The sequence below is a fragment of the Platalea leucorodia genome (genome assembly GCF_965183815.1).
Source record: "Platalea leucorodia genome assembly, chromosome: 4".
NCBI classification, from domain to species: Eukaryota; Metazoa; Chordata; class Aves; order Pelecaniformes; family Threskiornithidae; genus Platalea; species Platalea leucorodia.
The window spans coordinates 23,316,856-23,340,332 of NC_138826.1; the positions used below are offsets into that span (position 1 = coordinate 23,316,856).

The 23,477-nt window shown below is 47.0% G+C and overlaps 2 protein-coding genes across 2 annotated transcripts in view; both read left to right on the top strand.

Annotated features, from left to right (window-relative positions):
• Positions 1-3,155, top strand: part of TM9SF3 (transmembrane 9 superfamily member 3) — a gene marked incomplete at its 5' end in the record, with an annotated part of 52,677 nt that extends 49,522 nt beyond the window's left edge. Inside the window, one exon of the transcript XR_014228059.1 lies at positions 2-3,155. The remainder of the gene's footprint in view (position 1) is intronic.
• A 7,229-nt stretch (positions 3,156-10,384) lies between these two features.
• TLL2 (tolloid like 2) overlaps positions 10,385-23,477 on the top strand; it is a gene marked incomplete at both ends in the record, with an annotated part of 97,680 nt that continues 84,587 nt past the window's right edge. Inside the window, one exon of the mRNA XM_082308375.1 lies at positions 10,385-10,535. Within this exon, the coding sequence (XP_082164501.1) occupies positions 10,385-10,535 (151 nt within the window). The remainder of the gene's footprint in view (positions 10,536-23,477) is intronic.

Below are 23,477 nucleotides of genomic sequence, written 5' to 3' on the forward strand. Positions count from 1 at the left end.
GGCATCTACTATATAGGGATGTTTTCATCAGTGTGGCTGTCTGAAATAGAGCACCTGCCATGGAGAAGGCAACTTCCTGAATTAAAAAAATGAGCAAAGTATTTGTATTGATTAGCACTGTATTGTCTCTATATAAAAAGTACTGATAATGCAGTAGCCACAATGAGAAGCAACCGTGCTTTGGCAGGGTTGGGTTGGAGGCTGGGGGAACTGAACTGATGGGTAATAGTGAGAAGCAATGCATCCTGCTGTATATGGCTTCTGAAAAGTATTTGAGCTTTCAGTACTGATGTCCCTGCCCAATTTTAACCAATCTGTCAGAAAATTTTTGCTTCAAGTGAATGGTTGTTGGTGTCTGTAGCTGAACGCTCTGCCATTTAACAGAAGATTTTTTTTTTTCTTTCTCCAAGTACAGGGTGATTTTGAGCTTATAAACTGGATCAACAGTTAGTTTTCCTTTGTTCCAAAACGCAGAGACTTAAAGCAAAGAATGGGTTTTGTACTAGTTCTTGCTAGTGCATACAGCTGTGGGAAGCCCTCTTTTCATCCATGTTCTTCTAAATCTGAAGTGAGAAGCCATTATCTTCACACAATAAATACATTAAGTACTCTGCCGACATACAAGTTTTTTTTAAAGGGAATATTTTGATAATGGGTCTGTTTCTCTATTTAGAGCACTGCTATGTGATTAGTCTATCAGAAATGTCACTAAACCGTTTGTGAATTTCATTTAATCACTTTTTAATGCCACAGAATGGTGGGCTGCCTACTTGCTTTCTCTATCCTCTGGCATTATTAGCTTTTGCATATCCAGATAGGATTGTATAGCTCTTAAAGTGACATTGAAAAGATACTTACTGCACAGGCACTGCTTTTGTTTCTGCAAGCACGTTCCTCTGGAGAAGTACTGTGTTTAAATAATTGACATTTTTATACTTCCACCCTAGCATGTGAGTAAGTTGGGAATTTTCTTTGTTTTCCCCCTTCCTTTTGGTTTCTGAAGGAGTGCAAAATGTGACCAGTTTTCAACAGCTTGTCTTTATGATTGCTGTTTGGGGCAAGGCTATTTATTTGCCCCCCCAAAACTGTGGATATAGCTTGAACCATCTTGCTTAATAGAAATCGAAAGCTCTCTGCTTAGATGATGTAGTCCTTCCTCTTTTATGGAAGAAATAAAGATCTTACAGCCAACACTCCTCTTTCCATGATTGTTTCTTAGGAGTTTCTGGTTCTTGAAGCTTTTTGATAACTCTTCAGTTGGCCACTCAGTGCTTCTCTTCCCACTTCTGGTACAGAGGCCAGAGAATTGGGTAAATAGTTGTGTAGCAATAGCCAGTCTTGATCAAATGCTTTAGATAAATAAAATTGTAAATCTTTTCAATTGAGGCAGAGTGCATATAGAAAGCACCTCTGGTACTCCATGTATGACAAGTGGTGAATGCTGGACTGGAGATAATGGAGACTGCAAATAAACATTACATTATGCTCTTTTTTTGATGTCTGAATGTTTTGAACCAACAGTGTCTATTAATTCCTCTCCAGACTTACATTCCAAAGTGTGTAAAGGGCACACAATTAAATTGTTTTCTGTATGATGGTCTAGGTGTATTTCTTTGACAAGTTTCAGGTTAAAAAACAAAACCCCTAATACTTTTTACACTTTTGGTGCTAAAACTGGGAAAAATTGGTAGCGTATTCTTACCAATATCATTAGTGCAGAAGTAACACAATTGAGACTGTTAACATTTTGCTCTGGCTTCAGCATCAGCAGTATCTAGCCAAATCTGCCCAATGAAGTATATATACACAGCTTCACTGAAGACAGCAAAATTGCATAACTGTGAGTGCATCAGCAATTTCTCCACTGGAATGTGTCTGAAAAGCATAAGCTTAGGAAAAAAACAAGTCTCCGCTCCAGTCTGTGGACAAGGAAACTGAATAGTTGGAGCTTGAGTTGAGGGGTCCTCTTATCTTGAATTAATTCTTAACTGTGCAGCTTGTGGTTCATTTTAAGAGTCGGTTGGACCTTGTAGGTTGGAGAAGGATTCCATTTTTGGATCCCTTGGGTCTTTTCTGGCTAAATGCAGTATGGTAGCACCAGTCTTGCAATGGCTGTTAGCACTGCTGCTGTCTAAAACAAGTATCTTGTACCAGAGTTAGCACTGAAGTCACGAACGCCACTGCTGTTGTTGGACTTCTGTTGGAATAAAGGCACATTTTAAAATTTTGAAGCAGCACATTTATGGTTTGCAGTCTTCAGGAGCATCTTTTCTCAAAAAAAAAAAAAAAAAAAAAGTTTTGATGCCATTTGTTTTCCAAAGGCGGAGGTATAGAAATGAGCCTTGCAAAGGAACATTTGCTTTTTGCTAAATAGCTTCAGGGAGAAAAAGCTAATTTTCTGAGGAGACATCTGCATGCGAGTTCTACAAGTAGTTCCTCACATCTCACAGTTTTGTGCAGGAGGTGCTTTTTCAGTTGGGGGAAGGGGCTGTTACAGTATTTACTTTTATGACTAGTTCTGTGGTTCTGAAATGTTCTTCAATTTTGGGTTATGGCATGTGGAACAAAAAAAAAGAGGGGAGAACCCATGAACCTGGAAGGCTTTGTGCAGTTCCAGTAAATTCAAGCAGTTCTTGGACAGAATCACTTAAAAGGGCAGAAACTCAGTTGGGAAAAGGATAAGAAAAAGTTGGTTTATCGTTGGACTAACCTATTTCAAAGGCAAACCTCTGGAGACAAATTTGCTGTTACAGTATCATTTGCCCCCAGCCCCATATCAATTACAGCCTTTTCATTTTCATCAGCGTATTCTCCATGGTGCAAGGCTTTTGCAATAAACCAAGGATTCATCTATCCTGAGCAAGGGAGATGATGTTAATTGCTACCAGCATTTTTGGCTTGTTGATAGGTTAATTTTCTTACCAGCTCCTAGTAATACAATACAGAACAATATGTCGAATATTTCTGGAGGTTCTACCATGCTGAGGCTTCATTTCTTATGGAAAACAAACCCATGGGAACTTTCCGTACTTTCTACATGGAAGATCTTCTTCAAGACCTTGGGCTTGGAGCATTCCAAAACATAACTATACAAGTTCATACTTGTCCTTCAGCTGGCATTGCATGGCTACAGCATTCCAGAAAATAGATGCATTTTTAGAATTGGGAGTTTATGTGCAATAAACAAAATAATTTTACAGAAACGTTCTTTTTTTTTGGGGGGGGTGGGGTGGTGGTGTTCTATTACAAAATAGTCCTAACTTAGAAATAAACTCTCCTAATATTGTGAGACATGCTTAGCCGTATGATGCAGTAGTTACCTTGATAGATTCCAGTTCACCAGGAGCATAGACTTAAGCCCTGTAAACTTGAAATACTATGCTTGGTCCGGGCCAAAATGTCCAGTCTCTAGTAGTTCTGTCTAACAAGCTGACCAAACTAGAAACACGTGCTACACTTAGGCACCAGGCTGTGAAAATTTTTTCTGAAGGCTGTGCATGGCAAGCTTTTGCTTGGTTTCTGAAAAGTTTTGGGAGCTATAGTAACTAACTTGCTGAGAATCTTCCAAACATGGCTGAGAACATCATGTAATACTGAACTCAAGGAAGCCTTTGTGGCTGCTCGTTCTCATTTCCCAAAGGTTTGCCTCAGAAATTTCAGAGTTGTGTGACGTACTAAAGCACTAGACAAGGCACGGTGGTTTTCTGGGCTACTAGAGGTATAATGATCCCTTTGAGTTCATTATATGCTATTTTTTCATTCTGAATAACTACAGTCTTGGTTTAGCCATATGACTTCATTGGGCTGAGAAAAATGGATTACATTATTAGCTTAGTGTGAGGCTTTTCTTGCTTTGCTACAGAGAAGTAGCTACAAGAATGGGATGGAAATTTTCTTCTCATTTCCCTTCTAATGTCTGACCAGGAGTTGGCAGGTGAATTAGTGAACATTACTTACTCTTTGTTTTAAAGGGATCGGACAGTTTTGCAGAGATGGACACCCATTTACCTGCAAGAATTGGAGACTTTTATAATAAAATGTTGAAGAGATGCTATTAGGTTACTTCAGTTCTGCATTTGGACTCTGCAGAAGCATTTTTAGTAATTTTGAATTGCTTAGCTGAAAGTTGATTTTTTTGTTGAGAGGGGTTTTTTTCTGTTTATCTCACTACCTGAAAGAGATCAAACACCCACCTTTGTCTGAATCTGAAATGTACCACATTTTTGTATGATTATGTATAGCGAAATAAATAACAAAAAAGGAAATCACTAGTCCTGGTTTTAGCGATCTGAAGAGTGACATGTGAGACAAACCTGATATAAAGTATTGCTTGCCTAACGAAGGGAAATATCTGCATGTTCTGTGCCATAGCCAGGTGTGTGATTTGGATGAAGATGTTACTGCAGATAAATCTATGTACAGAAATCCTGTGCAGAAACTGATTGGGAAACTTCTCTAAGGCAATTCTCCATGAAGTAGCATCTCTGCTTTTTTGGCAGATTCATTAAATTTTACCCACTGTTGTGAAACAGCCTAAACTCAGGTAGCAGATCGCTATCAGGCTCCGTAAAGCAGGCCTGCAGGTGAACAGGTAAATGCAACTATCCCGTCTTTGTCTCATAGCAGAGGCTTGGAGAAATGTTTTTATTTTCCCAAGCCATCCCTTTGGGGAAAGAGAACAAAATTATTTAAGACAGATTTTTTCCTACAGCAAAAAATTCTTTGGAAAGACCAGTGGATTCACCTTCAAGAATTTTGAACTCAAGAGATGCTTTTCCAAAGGTGTTCCCATGCCCTCTTCCTTAACCTTGCAGCAGAGATCACCAAAGCCACCGGCTTTGCTCGGTGCTTTCCAAGCACAACTGACTCCTGTATGAACCCTGAAAACGGATTTTAAGTGAAGTAATGAAACATCAGTTTCACATGCCTCAGTTTGGGAACCAGTGGTCAAGCCAAAATTCATACTTCCAGATAAGACAGATTTCTCCCACAGCTTGTCTCTGACTACAGCTCAAAAGTAACTCCAGAAGTAGCTTGTTTTTCCTCACACAGTTTAAGGATTGCAGTAATGATGGGAAAATGGTGCTTTTTGAGATGGGATGACTTAAAATCCTGTCTGCTGCTACTCTGGTGAACAAAAAGGAATTTTCCAACCATCGATAGCTTCCCGAAGTGTCACTGCTTGTGTATAACAGGGCTACGTTGTTAAATGTATGTTGAGTTGTTAACGCGCAGGTGCACGTGCCTGTGACTGCAGTGCGCTATCTGTACAGTGGATTTCAGAACCCCTGGAGCACGTTTAGGCACATAGGTGTCAGCACCTTTAAAGATTTCTTTTGGGTGGGGAATCATTTAGCCTTAGGTGAGATATTTCCTGGGTGGCAATGCAATAAACTTGATAAAAAAGAATGACCCACCCCCAACCTACTGCAGGAGAGACTAAAATGGGTGATGGAAGGAAGAGAGAGCAGGGGTCAATATTCATTTTATCACCTGGATTTCTCAATGACAGCGGTCAAGCTGGTGAAGAAGGGATGTCCTAAGAGAGGTCAGCTCTAGGAGTGATAAGGGGAGTCGAGAGCAACAGACTGGTAGGTAAAACCAGATGGAGAAAATGGGCCAGAGGAGATGGGGAAAGTGAACAGGCTTCATCAGGGTGGGAAGACTGTAAAGGCACTAAGAGAGTAAATGAGCCTTTGATAGAGTGTCATGAAGCAGCAGGAGGGTGACGGCTCTGCAGAGCGCCCAGTGTTGCCTGTAGGAAGCAATGCACGGCACGTCGGGCTAAACCTGCAGCAGGGGTTGGTTCCTACTGAAAAGGAAGCAATGAAAAAAGTCTAAGCAGAACTGAGGAGTACTGGAAATGCAGAGGAAAGAGAATGCTTTGGGCTGAGAGAGTACTCCAGCTCTCCAGGGCTCCATCTGCCCTTGTGGTGACATACATGGAGGAAGAAATACCTTAGCGTGTTTGGGGAGCTAAGACCAGGAAATGAAATCTCTGCTTGTAAACCTGGAGACAGCTGCGGAATCCAGAGCAAGACAGGCTCCAAAGGACTGGTGCCTCAGTCACTTTGTGAGAAGATTTGATGGACCCAAGTGTTGGCAAAAGAGAAGCAGGAGGTCTTGTGGAAAAACTAACAAACCTGTGTGTTTTGTTTTGGCCTCGGGATGTGTTGTGTGCAGGGATATTCCATCAGCGCTAGTAGCTGCCACATAGCTTTGCTCATGGATGCTGTGCAGAAAGAGCTGTGTGCATTCTTGCTCAGCGAGGCTTGAAAAGATACTCGATTTTGTTTGCATGTGTTGGCAGGGGGGGATTCTCCAAAGGACAAGGCTGCCTTTGACAGTGATGGATATAGATTGTTTTCTTTTGAGATAGTTAACTGTTGGTGTCACGAGTTGTGCTGCTGGTGTGAAACTTTGCTGACTGTTTTACCAGCTCTGATGAAAAAGATACTTTCACAGGGCTTTTTATGTGCACTGATGAGGTACCTGCAAATCAAGATGACAGGAACTGATCTTCTAAACACTGAGAAGCAGTCATTACTCTGTGTGCACTTGCTTTGGCTGCTGGTGGCAAAATGCTATAATTGTTACTGAGAGCCATTTCTAGAAGGGTCAAGCAGTTCTCATGTTAGGGAAGGGACTTCCAGAAAGAGTCTGCTGTAGTGGGAGAACTTTTCTGTTTGTGTATGGATAATAGTAACAGACTCCTCTGAACTCCCTTACGGGCCCATTCTAATTGCACAATTAAGGATCCACATTTTATTTTGCTCTTTTCCTCTTCCTCCTTCAAAGCGGTAGGATGTCCTCTTGTATGTCCATCCATGTCTATTAGAGAGCTTCTATACGCAGAAGAGGTTGGGCTCCCCAGCACAGGTTGCCATCCTGGAAGAGGTTAGGAACAGTTTCCATGTGGTCAAAAAACTCTTCTTAGTGGGTGACAGCCCAAATCTCCGTGCTGCTGACAAGGGCAGTGCTTGCTCTGCTGATCTATGATGCTGGTGAGGAAAGCTGTGGACCCACCCTTGCAAGCATTCGAGCCTTTATTTTCCAGCTTCCCATACCCTCAGGAAGTGGTGCTGCCAGGACCTTCTCTACAGATGAGAGAGAAAGGATCACCTAGTGCTCTTACCCTATAGGAATCGTGAATTCTTCTGAAGCACAGAAGGGGATCAGCCTTGCCTTTTAAAATAACCACTAGGCTCTGCTCTTTGTCTGACAAAGACAGTAGCAGCCTAATGCAGAACAAGTAAAAGTTGTTAGTGTTAGTGAATATTTGTCTATGCTCCTTTTAAAAAACCTACGGTGATGGAAATGCCCTTGGTTCTTCATGGCAATCTGCTCTAGGGCTTCCCTGTTTTACTGCTAGAAAGCTTGCCTGAAACCGAAATCTTCCTTGGTGCAGCTGATGCTTATTCTTCCTTTACATACTTGAAGAGGGCTACTGTCTTCCTCTGTCCTCCGTGCAGGTCTCAGCTCAGGTCTTCCAGAGTTGTACCTAAAGCCCCTGGTAATCTTCTGCTAAGATGGTGAGAGCAAGAGCAGCAGCAAGATGCTTCGATGCATATGAGGCCTTGAGTGCTAGACTGGTTTCCAAAATCACCATTCCTTTCTTTGTTTCTGTTCAGGACACTCATCAACGGATGGGTCAGCTGCATTTCAAATCCTCATGAGTTTGATGAGAACATGTACTCATTTAGGGCTCCTGTTCAAAGTGCCCTTATTCTCCAGGCTTGATCTCAACAGGTGGATTTGGTGTTCCAGCCCCAGTTTGGTGACCATCAATGAGGAGTGAAGGGCGGAGAGTTCGGAATGAGCATCCTCAGGGAAAGCAAATGGCCAGGCAGCTGTGGTGTTATCTGGCATTAGCAGTAAGTCCTATCACAACCTTGACTCATCCATTGAAATGTGTTCTTGTTATTCCTGTTTTCGCCTCATTTTGCCAAGATTGGTACAGCAAAAGGGTGTTTCACTCTTCCAGTGAAAATCTGAGACATTTCCCATGCGTGTTTTCTCTGCCTACGCTATGAGTGATGGCCCCTGGAGTAGCTTGGGATTTTCCCTCATGGGTGACCCAGACTCCCCCACCCTGTCCTTCAGGTTTCTCATCTGATCCTCTGGGACCTGCTTGGAAGCACGAACTGGAGAAAATGCAGTGTGTCTTCTGCTCAGCTATTGCCAGAACCACTGATGTTAAAGGCTGAATGCAGGTCTTGGGTGTTAGCATGGATGAGCTGCTGCATTTATTGGGGCCAAGGAAATAAATGGTCAGCTTGCTCCATCTCATATCGCAGTTCAAAAGACAACAAGAGAGATTCCGAGGTGTTGGTGGATACCTGACTGCCATCACCTTGATTACAGCCCCCAGGAAATGCAGATTAGTCAGAAAAACGTTGGTGTTAGAAGTTTTCCTCAGGGTGTTTCTTGTGCAGAGGCTACGATCACGTCCATCATGTGCACAAAAACGTCTCATGCTATAAAGATTTTTAGAGTGCCCTTACTGTAATGCCTTGTACCTTGCTGGTAGTTGTTTACATGACATCTGTTTTTTATCTTTCTTGACCTCTCCCGCTGGGCGGCTATGTGGGCTATGTCTCCTCAGTGCCGTGTGTTACAGAAGACAGGCAGAGAACCTGATGCTTGGGGTGGAAAGTGGGCAGCTCGTGCCAGCCTCTCCTTCCCGCGGGAGGGAGTCCCCCCCACGCTCCCCAGCCAGCTGTTTGTCTTTCTTACCCGATGGGCTTTTCACCAGTTGTAGAAAAATCCAGTGCGTTCGATCAGCGGAGCTTTTGACCATGGTCTTCATGCCAGGGTTTGATGCAGCCTTTTTGGCCTCCGTGAAGGTTTGGAGAGGATGTTAATTTCCTGACTTTATCTTTTATGGGAAGCCAATATTAAGTGAGGGGTAGAGGAGGGAGGCAGGAACGGTTTGCTGTAGCCTGCGTTGCTGCTGAGGAGATGCCTGAATCATGTCGTACTTTTTTATGCTCAGGTATCATTCATTGCTGTAGACTAGAAGAGAAGTGACAAATTTATGGACAGCCGATGGCAAGCCATCATCTGCCTGAGTGAAGGGAGGGTTTGGAGCCAGTGCTGTAATGGGAAACACTGCTCGAAGATCCTGCTGTGGGAGCTTGGAAGTACGCAGTTGAAGGAGCAGAGTTATGGCACAGGGAGATTGTGGTATGCACGTTCACCCCAGGAACCCCCCACTGAGCTTGTACACTTGTCAGCTCTCCTCTGCTCACCGCTATAGCATCTGTACTGTCTTTGCATAATGCTGCATCTGTTGAGTGGCATGAGGATAGGTGAGTAACCCGTTAACTATTGCTGCAGCCTCGGACCATAACGTCTTGTCCAAGCAGCAGCTGTGTATGCAGTGCTGAATTCAGACTGAAGCACCTGGCCCCTGCAAGATGACTCTTAAGACTCTTCAGGATCCAGTGAGGTGGCTGGGCTTTGGGCATCTGCCATTTCCCTGCGGGGTCACTGTAAATAGCAGAGATATCCCACCTGGGCAGATTACCTCCACCACAACCCAGCAGCCCTGAAGAGCGATGCTTTCCAAAGTGTTACCCCATGCTCTGCTGTTAAAGATGTCTGAGATAACGCACAACCTCGGGCAGCTGTGGTCCACCAGCTCAGATACCACGGTGTAGATTTGGATGCAGCTGAGCATCTCGCACATGATCTATCCGCCTTATTTCCCAAGTATATGGATCATCCCAAAGCCCAAATTTCCAGTAAAACAGCCCAGTTGCCCCTGAAAGCTGCTGTAATGCGCTTAAAAAGTGGGTGAGAGGGATAAACGCACACCCTGACATTTTGTCCCATCTTTCTTAGTTTCTCCCATTCTTTAGTTTGGTTGGGGTTTTTTGCCCCATCTTTCTCCACCCATGGTCTTGCAACTCCGCTTACGCAGGGATTTTTAAGGCTGCGATGCGCAGCGTTGTTTCTCCCGGCAGCGGATGAGCTGTTTCTCTTCGGCTGCCCCTGAAGTGATGATTATTTCAAGGGAAAAGAATAATAGGAATAGGAATTATAATATTAATACATTTTATTATTTGTGTTTATTTTATAAGTTGAGGTTTTGCCACCCAAGTGCGGCAACAGAGAGAGGGAACGGGTTTTCCCGCCCACGACGGACCCCGCAGCCCCCCCCCCCGGACCGGGGCGCGGGTCCCCCCGGGACCCCCGGTCCGGGCGGGGCTGCGGGGGTCCGTCGTGGGCGGGGCAGAGGCGCGGGCGCAGACGTGATTGGCTGGCCTTGCCTTGAGTGACGGCGGCGGCGCTCCCCGCCCGCCTCCGGCGGCGGCGGCGGGGCTGCTGTCGCCGTGCAGTGCCCGCAGCCCGGGCAGCCGTGGCCGCCCGCTCCGCCGCTATGGGCCGCGGGGCCGTCCCGCTCCGCCGCTTGCTGCTATCGCTGCTACTTCTGCCTGCCGCGGGGACGGGCGGAGGGGGAGCCGCCTTAACGGTGGGGGAACCGGAGACGGCGGAGGAGCTGATGGAGTACCGCGACCCTTGCAAAGCCGGTAGGGGAGCGGGCGGGCTGCAACTCCGGGAGAAGTTTGCAAGCACGGCGGTGGCGGACAGGTGTCCCTGCGAAGTGCTCCTCGGTACCCCGGTGCCGCCCGGCGGGACCGGCCCCGGGCTCAGCTGCCCGCGGCGGGAACCCCCCGGCCGGGAGCCGCCTCGGCGTCCCGCTGCCCTCCCAAACCCCGGCGGGCACCCGGCGAGCTCCCCCGCTGCTCCCCCTCCCGCCGGACCGGGGGGTTCTGGTTGCCCCCCAGCCTGCGCCCCCGCCGCCCCCGTTACCGGCGGGTCGCAGCCCCGGGTAGGAGGCCACGGCTGGGGTTTTTAAAAAATTATCCCCCGCTCCCCCCATCCCTTCGCCCACCCATCTGTGATCCGCCCCTCCCACGCCAGAGCTCCCCTGCAAAGCCAGGGAAATGCCCAGCGGTGCTTTGCGTTTTGGTGGTGGGTTTTTTGGTCCCGTCCCGTCCCCCGTCCCCCCCCCCCCCCCAGCTTTTTCTATGCATTTTTGCAGCCTGTTGGCAGCTGTTTCAACTTGTCCCGGGGTCTGTCCGGCCCAAAGTTGCGGTGGGTGTCCCGGAGAGGCCGGAGCACGCCGGCCTTCGCGGGCGGCCTCCCTGCCTGCGCCTGTGGGTGCCGGTGCAGGGGCTCCCCGGGGCTCCCCGGCGGGCAGGGAGCCGGTGCCGCCAGCCCGGGCACCAGCCGAGCCTCCCGGTGCATCCAGGTACTTTCTAGTCACCTGTGCGCAAGTTACCGCGTCCTCTCCAGGAAGCCTCCAGCTGCTCCCTCCATCCCTTTTTCAGAGTTTTTCGTTCCCGTGTTAGACTGCACTCAGTTGTTTCTGAGCTTGTTGTAACCCTTTTTAACCATTTGATTTCTTCAAGAGCTTCTGTCATCCCTAATACCTTAATTCGAAGGGAATATGAACCCAGGTTTTCTCTTTGGAAAGTGGGGTGGTACTCTTGATGTGCCTGTTACTCCTTTTGGTTCCAGCTATCAGCGAATGTTGTGGTCTTGTGAATTGCTTCTCTGCCGGGAAATTGGCAATCGATACCTTGTTAGTCTTGTTCCATTTACAGATAACTTTGTGCAAAGTCCTATTTTCTTAATACTGTAGGAGTGGAAAAAAGGAAGGAGTTTCTTTGTGTGTGGTGTTCTTGGTCTTTCTTTTGAGTTGGGGCTTTGCCCCCCGCATGCTCTCCGAGCTGTTCCTCAGTGTCCCTTGGTGATAGCTTCCCTTGTTATCAGCTCTCTCCTGACTGCTTTTAGGGGACTTGTAGCTGTATCTGCTCGCATAGACGAGCTCCGTCAAGGCAACGTCTATCAGAGTCCCTCTGTCTTCTGTAGCAAGTTCTTTAACTGGCCTTGTACACAGGCTGTGTTGTGAGTGGTGGATTTTATTCCAAAATTCAACTCAGTCCTCTTCGCAGAGTATTTTTTGCACAAAACATTCCCTTGATCTGCAAGTAATTTGTGATTTGATATGTGGTTTGGTGGTGTTCTTAAAATTCTTTTTAATCAGTATGGGACTCAGCCCACCCAAACAGGCTTTACTGTATTTGTGTCTACTTCTAAGTGGTAATGAATTAATCTCTCTCTCTTTCCAGTGAAACTAGGTGTTAGTGATACGGCTATGTTTCAGACCTGGAGAGCAGCAGGTACAGTGCTTTGGCCTTCCCGTCTGAAAATATATTATCCTTGCTTTCTCCTCAAAAGTATGGCATCGTCTCCAGTGTGGCTCACTTGCAGTTGGGACTGTTGGGTATTACTGTCAGGTCAAGTACATGGAGGATGAGGAATCTCCTATAGGGACCACACAGAGAACATTTACTTTAATTGACTTACCTACATCAGACAGGGAACTGGTGGCAGAAAAGGGAAAAAAAAAAATTAATTTCCCAACCTGTCGCTTACCTGCCTTTGCTGTAAGACACTTTCTTTCTCCTGCAGTCCCCCATCTTCCAGGCTCTCTACCTCTCACTGCTGCACATACGCAGAGAAGTGCCTGGACCGCAAACGGCAGCCTCCCTTCGTTGTACATCCTCACCTCCTCTCCTGGTGGACAGAAACACCTTATGTGTGTTATTCCTGTCAATTCAATTCAGCCAGGATCAATTGCAGAAATGATCTTTATATTGTGACTCCTCAGGGTTTGCCTCTAATACTTTTCCAATGTCTTCCTTCCAATAGAGAAGAAGGAGTGAACAAGGCCTCTGGAGGTCACACAGTCCTTTTCTGGAGCCCAGGGCCAGGCTCGTGTTTCTGACAGTGCTGGCACACGTCTGTCTGTGGTGGAGGCTGCCAGGCAGCCTAGCCCGGCATTGCTTTGGCTTTCCTGTTGTCTGACCTGAGGCTCCAGTACTGCAGTTTAAGTCTGCTTTTCTCCCCCAGTCTGCGTGGGTGTGGAGGACAGGACGGTGCCTTCTGCTTTGCTGCAGCCTTTTTCACCAGTGAGCACTGTTACCGGCTTTCTCATGTTTCAGTCTTCTTTTCTATGGACCATATGACTCTGACCCTTTCAGTCTGTCCTGACTGACTGCTTTCTGGCTCTCTGATCCAGTTACTCTCCATGTGGGCTGTATCAACCTGAAGTGCAGAGCACTTAGGCTACAAGACGCTCCTCACATGCCATGTACCTATCTCTGTGTGCTGAACGGCTCCAGTTTTTAAAGTCAGCCCCAAAACAGAGCAAGCGAGACTTTTACCATGTGGACCTGTGTTAGACCAGGCCTCTCCTCCTCCCCCTGCCTTGCATTCGCAGCCTTCTTCCTCTTCCAGTGCTAGACCATTAATAGAGCTAAGGAGGTGTTCACTGCTGAAAACGCCATCCCAAAGGGTCAGTCCAGCCAAGGTTAACGACTGAAGAGATCCATTTCTCTAAGTGAGATGAGGTGAAGACACCTCTAATGGAGTTGTCCCTCCAAGATGGGCTATGTCAGGGCTGTTGTCTAATGCCTATATAGGAAGTCTATCGCACTCTCTTCTTGATGTGCTATAGCAGTGGCAAGTCGTCTTAACCTCATTGGGCCTGAGTTTCTCCACTGGTGGGACAGTGTCAATATTTGTCTAAAAGCATGGCTGGCAAGAGGGCAGTGATTGCAGACCTGCTGTGAAAAGCTTGGGTGCCTGGTATGTTTTGCAAGGGAAAGTTTTTGATGGTCTGTGGAAACAGAGCTGGCACTGTGGGGCTTGCAGTGATGTTTCCATTGCTGCTGTAGGCACGGGCTCCTGTGCACAGTCTTGTGGCTACAGATTGTATGCAGGCTCTTAGCCCATTGTGAAGACAAACTGCTGCTCCACTTACGTGTCTTCCAAAGCTGTTAAAACTGTAGTGCTTTACTTCTTTTTTGCTGCAGGCTAATGGCTGTGACCCAGAGGCCGTAATGGATTTAGATCTGGCAGGTTACAAAATGAAAGCTTGCCAATTCCTCATCCTTGCAGCTCGTGCCCTGAGGTTCAGTGCAGACTGTCGATGGTTGATCTGCTAGACTGGGAGTGAAAAGGCTGGCACATGCTCCTCTCTGTTGCATTAGCTAAGGGCGTAATAATCTCCAGCAGCAACGCAGAATGAACAGCACAGGGCAGTAACCTCCTAAATCACTGCAACTACCGAGCTACTGCCATAAACATGCGTCCAGTTACCAGGGCTCAGCTGATGGGCCATCACTCCACTGCTGCTCAGCCTCTTAACTCCAGCCATCCAGGATTTCCTTTTCTTTTCCTAATCTGTGGCTGCTTTCCTGCCTTTTTGATAGGGTAGGAAGAGAGGGCAAAACGCCTTAATGGCTGATAAAGGGGCAGTTGAGGCAGGGCTGCAGCGTTGGTTTGAGTTTCCAGGGGAGGTGACAGTGCTGACTCTGCTGGGTGGGTTTTGCTGAGTGTTGCGGCAGGTCACTGGAGCTTGTCAAAGGGAACAGTGCAAAGGTTCCTGCCCAGATCTGCTCTGTTATAGATGGAAAAATGTTGTAAGCCTGACATGTGCTTCAGATAGATCTGCTGCTCAGAGGGTCTGACTAAAGATACCCAGGCCAGGGTGCAGGTCTGAGTGAGGCTTCCTGACAGACAGACAGCAGGAGGAACTATGGATGCCTGGTAAACAAAACAAGCACATCCTTCTGGGGCTCCTCAGGCAAACTGGAACCAAAGGAATTAAATAGGCTGTAATTTGTTCTGGTAGTTATTTTGGTGCAAGCTTATATGAACTTTAATTTGAGGTGAAGAGCAGAATCTCTGAGGTTCAAAGTGACCTCTGGAGATGGTATACTCCAACTTAAGTCAGCAAGGGGAGGTGGGAGACATAAATAGGAAGGAGAGCTGGGCACTGAATAATTTGTTCCCTGGATATTTACAGGGTTGATGATCCGTTCCCTCCAGCAGCAAGCCTGTGATGAGGCTCTTTTCCACTTGCCAAATCAGCAGGTGAGGAGAAAAAGCTGCAGTTTGGTCTCAGCAGTTTCATCTCAGCGCCTTGGTGCCTGGGTACTTTGGCTCCTAGTGTGGTGCCTCCTGCCCTTCGTGAGCCGGAGGTGCAGTGTTGCTTCCCAAGGCCTGGCATCTCCCTCGGTAGCTCATCTTCCAGATGGGGTCCTCTGAGGGTGTCCTGTGTTGGAGTTCCCTGTTCCTTGGCGCCGTTCTGTCTGCTCTGGCTAGGCCGTTTATTCTCATGTGACATGTCCTGTCTATAGGCTGACCAAGTCCGGACATGGGCCAACCTGCAAATCTTGACTCCCAGGCCAAACAGTCAATGCAGTGTTGCTCTGTGCAGATGTGTGTGTTAGGAGACAGGCAGACCTGCCTGCCTAGCCATGTGCTCCTGGGCCAGATGCCTAAAGTTTCTAGGGCTCCTGCTGCCTGTGCATGCCTCGAGTACCCTTCAGGAGGGTTTGCGTTGCTGAGGAGAACTTGCATATAGGCACAAATGAGCCTTGTGTGCAAGTTCAGCTTCCTTCCATGAGGCTTTGATCAGAGAGATGGCTTTTGCTCTGGGCCGTTGCTTGCAGAGCTCCTGAGCAGGGAGACCTGGCGTGAGGGAGCTGTGAAATGGGTGTGGGGCTCTGGCAGGGAGATGGCACCAGCAAAGTGAGTTAGTCCCAAGGGATTTTGTGGACTGCTGGGAGTGTGAGCTCAGAAGGGGAAGAACTGAGGCAAGGGGTGTGAGGGGGGCCTGTTAGGGAACTTCGCAGTAGTCCCATCTTCCCTGTTTCTTTATCACTAGAAGAGTTGTTAGAGAAGCAGTTTGGCAATGATAGAGCTGATTTCCTGCTGAACCACTGCTCCTTCAAGGGCGGATGCTGTTTGCCCAGTCACAGGGTACCACTGTGCATCCCTGTTCCTGCTCCACCTGCTGATTTGATCCACCAGCTTCTAAATGCTCCACACTAGAGGTCTTACCCTGAGTGCTGTCCTGAAGCTCTGACAGAGATATGTAACTTGTGCTTTGCTGTCATTCGTTCCTTCTCTCCCTCTGTATAGGCACAGTGCCTTTTGTTCTGGAGGCAGTGAATTTCCTTTGGGTTGTGGTGCAAACATCTGAAGTCGTGTGCAGACATTTCTGCAGGAAGCTGAGGAATTTGCTGTTAGGAACCGAAAGCCTTGGGGGGAGTAATCAAATGAGAAAGGGGAGACAGGATCTGTAAAGTCCGGGTCACTTGAATATTGCTTGGGTTTCGAGTGGGATGCAGATGCTCTTTTCTCTGTTGGATGCACAGATCCATCATGTTAGTTGTAGAGGAAGAAGAAAGCTCTCACAAGTCATTCTCCTTACATTTTTTCCCTGGTAGGTTGCAGGAAGGGTTAAATGCTCTAGGAGGAAGTTGACTGAGACTTTTTGGGTGGTCTGGGAAAGAATGAGAGAACAGACTATTCAGTCTTTAATTTACCTGTTTTGGGGAGGTGACAGCAGTTACAGAATGGAAAACAGGTGGGCGAAGACTACTGGAGATATTCTGTCTTTATACACGTTCAGTGATGCAGCCGTTTGCCATTGGGGAGGCTGTATTTTGCAGTGAGGTAGAGCTGTGGCAGAAGCTTCCTCCTCAAAGGGAAGGTTTAAGGTGGCTTTTATTATAATCCTAGCCAAGCACAAGCTAATGGCTGTGGCTTAAAGAAAAAGGAGCACTTGAGATCCAGGTCTGAAGTTCTTCCAGTGTTTAGCTGTCTACTTGGGATCTGATGAAAGCACACTTGATCTTTGACACTTCTTGGGGTGTGTTGGATCTGCTTGTCCTGTGTGAGATGTAGCACTCAGTGCTATACCAATACCTTGGGATTTGGCAATGGACAAGAGAAGGGATGGGCAAACTTAGGATGGGGGGCTTTTATTTCCTTAAAGAAGGCTTGTAGGGTGGGGAAGAGGTGTTTGGAGTTGTTGTGGATACTTCTCTGCAAAGACCTTGTAGAGCTTTTCTTGAACTTTGTAGTCTGGGTGCAGTTCACAGCTGTATGCCCTTGACCATAGCCTGCACAGGTTTGATCAATGAAGACAGTTTGTTCCTCAGGTGTTTTGTGGCATAAGATTAGTAAGTCACAGAGTCCCAGGCAAAGGCATTTAGAAACTGTGCTGCACATCTTCCAGGCTTCAAAAGTCCACAAAGCCGAGGAGGACTTTGGTTTGAGGCACTTTCCACTTGTGTAATTATATTCTACTTTCACAGTCGTGCTTGGCGTTTTAGTTCTCCTCCTGTCCTAATCTCCTGTGTAGTGTGTCTATGCCTTGCTGGACGGCTAACCCAAGAACTAGCTGCATTTTACTGGTAAGCCCCCTCTTTCTCACTGCTAAAACTGTGCTAAAAAGGTTGTGGCTGTGGGGTACCTTGTCTCCTCTCCCAAGCCAGCAGTAACTCATGCTGGTCTCCCAGTGGTTTGTAGGTTCTTCCATCCTCGCTCAGCTGAACAGACACACCGGTGCTATGGTGTGTGTTTACCTGTCGTGTTGCATGTGATGAACCAGTTCTGTGCAACGGGCCATTTGCTGTAATAGGTGGGCCACTGTGCCCATCTCCCCTTGCCCTGGAGAAACCAGAGGGAAATGGTGCAGCCGGCTTCTGTGAATCAGAGCCCAGAGCTGTCTGTGCCAAGGAGATAGTGCTGGGGTAGGGGAGAACACTGACCCGACGAGGAGGTCTGTATGCTCTTTTTGGAGATGGGCAACCTTGGAAGGAAGGGGGCACCTCTGACACTGAATGACCTGGTTGTCCTGGATCACGAGTATTGCAGGTACAAACCTGCAACAAAACTGCTTTCAACTAGTGCTGAAATGTGCTTTCACTGCTCAGAAAGAATGGATGATTGAGTAGAAACTGGCTGTTGTTTTGATTCAGCTATTAGGTCTTCTGCCTTTTTTTCCCCCCTCCTTTGTTGTAGTTGAGCTCCCAGAAATGCTGATCTCCAAGGGCGCGTGTACTTTGATGTTCAGATCCACTCTAGCACTTCCTGAACAGGAAGGTTCCCTGTCAATAGAAACTGCTTAAATGTACAAGGAAGCCCTTGATTAAAGAACTCTCAATGATTGATTGCTCTTTCTTGGCCAGTTTGTGTCAGCCCAGCTTGGAATGGAGAGAAATGTTTAACTGCGTGTTGAGAAGGAAGCCCAGCCACTGGTAAATCACCCTCTGGTTTGACTGATATAAATTGTCAGAGACCTGCAGCTGCTGCCGGTCCATGAATCAGCTCAGCTTTAGACCCGAACGGAAATTCACATCCTCTCAAGTCATTTTGTATTCGTGCAAATGTCAGCACCCAAGGAAAAAGCATCTGTTTAACCTCCCCATCCACAAACCCCAAAACTATTTGCAGAGCAAACTGTATTTATCTCCTCCTGTGGAGAGTTAGTGTTGGAGTATGGTGGAGTCCCTTTGGTTATTAGAAGCTGGTTGATATGGTCCTGGAGGGTGCTGAGAATTACTTTTCTCCAGTCCTCATGTCATAGCTGTGGGTGTTGCCTGTCTCCCACGCCTCGTCAGTGCGACTTTGAACTTAGATAGCATTGCCTGCAAATAGCATTGCCTAATCAGCAGTGTTTTCATTTGCTCTGAACTTTGGCAAAATTAGCTGTTTTCCTTGGTATTTTGCGTGCTGAATTTCAGGTGAGACCTGCCGGGGGTTGCTCATTCATTTCTGTGAGCAGAGTTTGGAGAAAAGGGATTTGTTTACAAACTGCGCCCTGCCTCCCGCTACTACTGGCTGTACCTGACAGAAGGGCCTGGCCCTGCTCCAGGGGCAGGTGTCTGTTGTGGAAGTAGAGGACTGTCCACACTGATGTGTGTGTTGACAGGATGCTGTGTGATGAAGGTATTGGTTCACTAAGGCATTGGTTTTGCTTTGAAATTCCCCAGATATAAAAACACTAAGATGCACTGGGCTTGCAAAGTCAAAACTCCCCCTTGCAGAAATTCCAGCATTAGGTCTACTTTGGAGCTTGTGATGTAGCTCCTTGGGCATGAAGGTAGACTCGAATGATGTGAACTGGAACTCTGCCTCTCTCTGAGAGGCAGCTGGCCTGTGCAACATGTCTACCCTGAGACTGCATCAAATAGGGATAACAAAGGGGACTTTTGGCTTCATTGTCCACGTCTCTGTTGCAGAAGTTGACGGGTGGGTAGCAAATGAGGCAACTGCTGCAGGAGAGGCTTGGATAGCTACGTGGCAGAGGTATTTGAGCTGTACTGGAGTCAAGAGGCCACAGACTGAGAAAAAGCTGTTAGTAAATGATCCTGGCAGGCAGTGGGGGAACCTAGTACAGTGACCTACAAGTTAGGTGGCCTTGAAAAGGTTGGAAGTCATGCAGCTGCATTTCCCTTGCTGAGAATCTTGGGCCAAAGTAAGGCTATTCCTTGGGTGGCCTATTGTCAGTAGCTCAAGCTAGATGTGGACAGGGGAGTGATAAGATAGCACGGGTCTGCACTTCTTTTATGGAGCCTGTCAGTTGAGCTTCAGTCAGAAGAAACTGCAGTTCAAAGTTATATGCACCTGGCTTTGAATGTGTGTGATACTCTAGAGGTCTAGTTCAGGCTTCTGTAGCCACCAGATCTTGTACCCTGCCATTGTCCAGACACTCCTCTGTTGGTTTGTCTGCTGCCTCTGCGTTCCCGACAAGAGTGAGGCGCAGGTCTTTACCTAAAAGTGACTTTTGAGCTCTTGGCCCAGTGGCCAAAACTTCTTTCTCAGTTATTTGCACAGTGTGACTTCTTGTGCAGGCTGTTTTTGTGGTCCTATTGCAGTTACTCAGAGACTTACAGACCAGTTTGTTTTGTCCCTGCTGGCACCACTGACCTGGGAAGGCAGAGATGCTCCGATTCTTGGGGCTGACCCTTCAGGGTGGCTGGGGTGGCCTGTTGGGCTGTTTTTGCAGTGGAGAGAAGCCTGTTATTTGCTGTGCTGTTGATGTTGGAAGTGTATTTTGCTGTGAGCTGCAGCTGGCCCGTGTATCAAGCTGCTGATGTGTTGTGCAGTTGACCACTGCCTGGATTTAATCTCTAACCTTTGATTGTTCTTGAAAGCATGTTCTAGGGATTGCATTCCCACCCACACTGCTCCTGTGACCCCTTCCATTTCCTGGGTGTCTAAGTACAGAACAGAAAAGATTCATTAACCTGGCAAGTAACCTCTTTTTATGGGGGAAGTGATTTTCCGTCACGCTCTGTTAGATCCTATTGATTTCTGGTTTTCCCCTCTTTGGCCTCTTCTGCCATATATTCTCTTCTTTGTCATGCTTCAGTAAGAAGGTGATATGTGATACGCGTTTTTTTTTTTTTTTTTTTTTTTCCTCTCCTGTTTCCTGGGCAGAGAGTGGGATCTCCTAAGGCCATTGCTCGAGTGCCCAAGTCCCTGCCTTTTCTTGGAAAGCTTTGTTGTCAAGGTAAATGGCTGGTTAGTAATGGGATGTTGACATGAGGAGTAAAACTTCCTGGCTGCCCTCTTTTTTGTCTTGACATTGAGAAGAGCATTCTGTGTTCTTTTGCCCTCTTTGCCCATTGTACAGTCCCTCATCTCCTGGCGGAGGTGAGTTTGCCATGGGGTTTGCAATCATGCGTGAAATGGAGACCCTCAAATCATCAAGTGTGCCAGCTCCTGTCCTCCTGGGTGGTGTCAGCAGCTGGATCCCCGTGCTTTGTGGTGCCTGCGTATTTCATAGCTACACCTCTGCTTGGTGTGAAATGGAAGGAGCGGCCAGGTTTGGGCTGTCCCACTGGCTCATCGTTATGGAGGCAGATTGTGGCAAGTGTGAGGGGAAGAGGCATGTCCTTGGAGCTGGGTGAGCGGGCATGAGGGTGTCCCCTGTTTCAGGAGGAACAGGACATTCTGTGCAAAATTCCACACAGGGAATGGGAAAAGTGTTTAAGTGTTTTCTTCCCCACTAGTTCCCTTCCTCCTGTGCACATTTGTGTATTCCTCCCTCTGGACAGTCATCTTTATGCTAATGCAGCTATTGCAAAGAAAATATTACGAAGGTAAATGCTAAATACATGCTCTCTGAGCAGGATACCTCAGTTTTGAGAAGGCTGTTGCAGTTTACTAATGTATTTGATTTTTAGACAGAGCCTTTCTGTGATTCAAGGCAGATATTTCACTAGTTGGAGAAATAGTTTTCCTTCCAAAAGTACACTTTCAGCTTTTGTATTAATTTCTCAACTTTCATGGTTCTTGCTAAATTCCTCTTCTTTGTGTATGAATATTTTCTGGTAGTCCTGTGTGGAAGTATTGCAATTGAAGCATCAAAGACTTTAAAATCTAAGGGAGCATTGTTGTTTCTTTTAGACTTTCGTATTGTTACAAGAAGCCGCATTCTGAAGAGGCGGTTGGCCTTTGCACTGCCTGTCCTTTTGCTGCTCAGGTTCAGCTGGTCAGAATGAGGAGCTCTGCCCAAGGGGAGAAATAAAGCTTGCTGTGGCAAGGTTTGGCATCTAGGTTGTCCTAAAGGAAGATGCATGAAGAACAGATCCTATTATTTTACAAATATTAGGCTGCACTTTCCCTAAAATAGGCGATTAAACCCTGAGGAGTCAGTGAAGGGGTACGAGCTCTGTTTGCAGACGAAGCAGACTGACCCACGGTGATGTGGAGTGGAGAGATGTGCTCCTAGCTCTCAGCAAAACAGCCTGGCTGTTTGGTGCCAGGCTGTTTGCAGGCTTGCTTTCATGGTTCAGTACATTATGTGGGAGAAGGGGGAAAAGCTAATGGGAAGTTTTTGTAGGGAAAGAGGGTGATACTTTGGTGAGTGGAACACACCAGGAAACTCCTGAAGACCTTACCGGATCGTAGTCTTTGCTTTTAGTTGTGAGCAGAAGTGGGGAAACAAACCAACAAGCTCAAGAGTCTTAATATGCATTTGACTCAGCATTTAAAGTTGTTTTCCTCGTATTGCTTTCAAGGCTTTGAACTTTCAGTTTCTATGTTGTGGGTTTGTTTGTTTGTTTGTTTAAGTTTCCTCATGTCCTTCATTAACCCCAAAGACTCCTAACATACCCTGGAAGGGGGAACAGTAATCTGTACATGTTAGTACAATTGGTATTAGAGACTTTGGAAGGTCTTGTAGCAAAACTGGGAAAGCTGGCAATGTTGCTATCAGCAGAAGGCACCATCAAAGGATCAACTGGATGTGGGGCTGGCTAGGGAGGTTTGGGACTCTTTAAAATGTGCTTTGGAAGGATGTTTGCTATCTGGTGTGAATGCTGGGCTGGAGCTTAGTGACCTCTCCCTGCAGGACTGTCTGCAGAATGCCAAAATGCCCTTTCAGTCAATATGAAGGCTCAAGGCGTTGTGTTTAGGGGCGTACAGGTCTTCCTTCCGTGTAAGGAGTGGACCTTTTCTCTGCTCCATGATGCTACTATGTGATGCAGGCAGCTGCTGCTTCCTCGAGGGCTGGCCTGAGGATGCTGTTGTCCTCTGGAGAGAGAAACTCTGTAATAAGCCATGTCCTGGAGAGGCTGGAGGTGAGGGATGGGGTTGTGTTGCAGGTAGTGCCTCTTCTCTCATTCTTCTGCTGGCGGTGAGGCAGAGAGGGTGACAGATACCTCAGAAGTCCTACGCATCCTGGGGCTCTTGTTACTCATTATCAAAAACCTGCCAGCAATGTCTGTTACACTATCACAAGCCAAGGTCCTGGCGTTGTCTCCATCCCCCTGCCTTGCCCCGAATTTTGCTAACATGCATGAATGCAGAGTCCTGAAATTCAGGTTCATGGTTCCAAAGTTCATGGTCTTGAGAATAAACAAAAAACTATTGTGGTGGCTGAGAGCTGGGTACCCCCTTAACCCAGAATCATGAATATTTATCATGCTGGATTACAAAAGAACATAGAGACTATATTGTATTTCCTATAACTTTATTTCCATGGCATCTTTTCTTGGCGGGTCACTTTAATGTAAGCTTTGCTTATTTAGTTGCACACTTTAAGCCGATTAACTTCTTACTAATAAAATGTGTGTTGACTCCCTTTGTCCCAGCTCCTGTTTGTTTGTACCTACACTCCTATGACAAAGAGTCACAGAGAACTGCTTTAAGCTCTGCTAAATCCCCCTGCTGGAAGCTTTGAACGAGCTGAATGTGTCTGGGGGTGATTTCAGCCTTTCATTTTCTCTCTCGCCCTCTCGCTGCCTCGAAGTTGGGCCCTGCAAAGCAAGCTCTTCTGAACACCACCTCCATTTCTGAAACCATTCGTGGTGCTCTGGGGTTTGGCAGGAACAATCCAGCCTGTTATTGTCGCTCTCCAAGCTGGGTCAGAATAAAACTACTAGTGAGGGGAATCGGAGAAGCTTTCCAGCCATGAAGACTGATCTGTGGCTCTGCATGTTCAATAGTTCCCAGCTGGTAACCACATTATTCCCTCTCTGCTTACATACCTTGCCCTGTCATTCAATGCCCAACATGCTGCATGTTTTACTGTGACTTCTCTCTAGGAACATCCCAGAGAGATGATTACATCCTGCCATTAAAATGCTCTA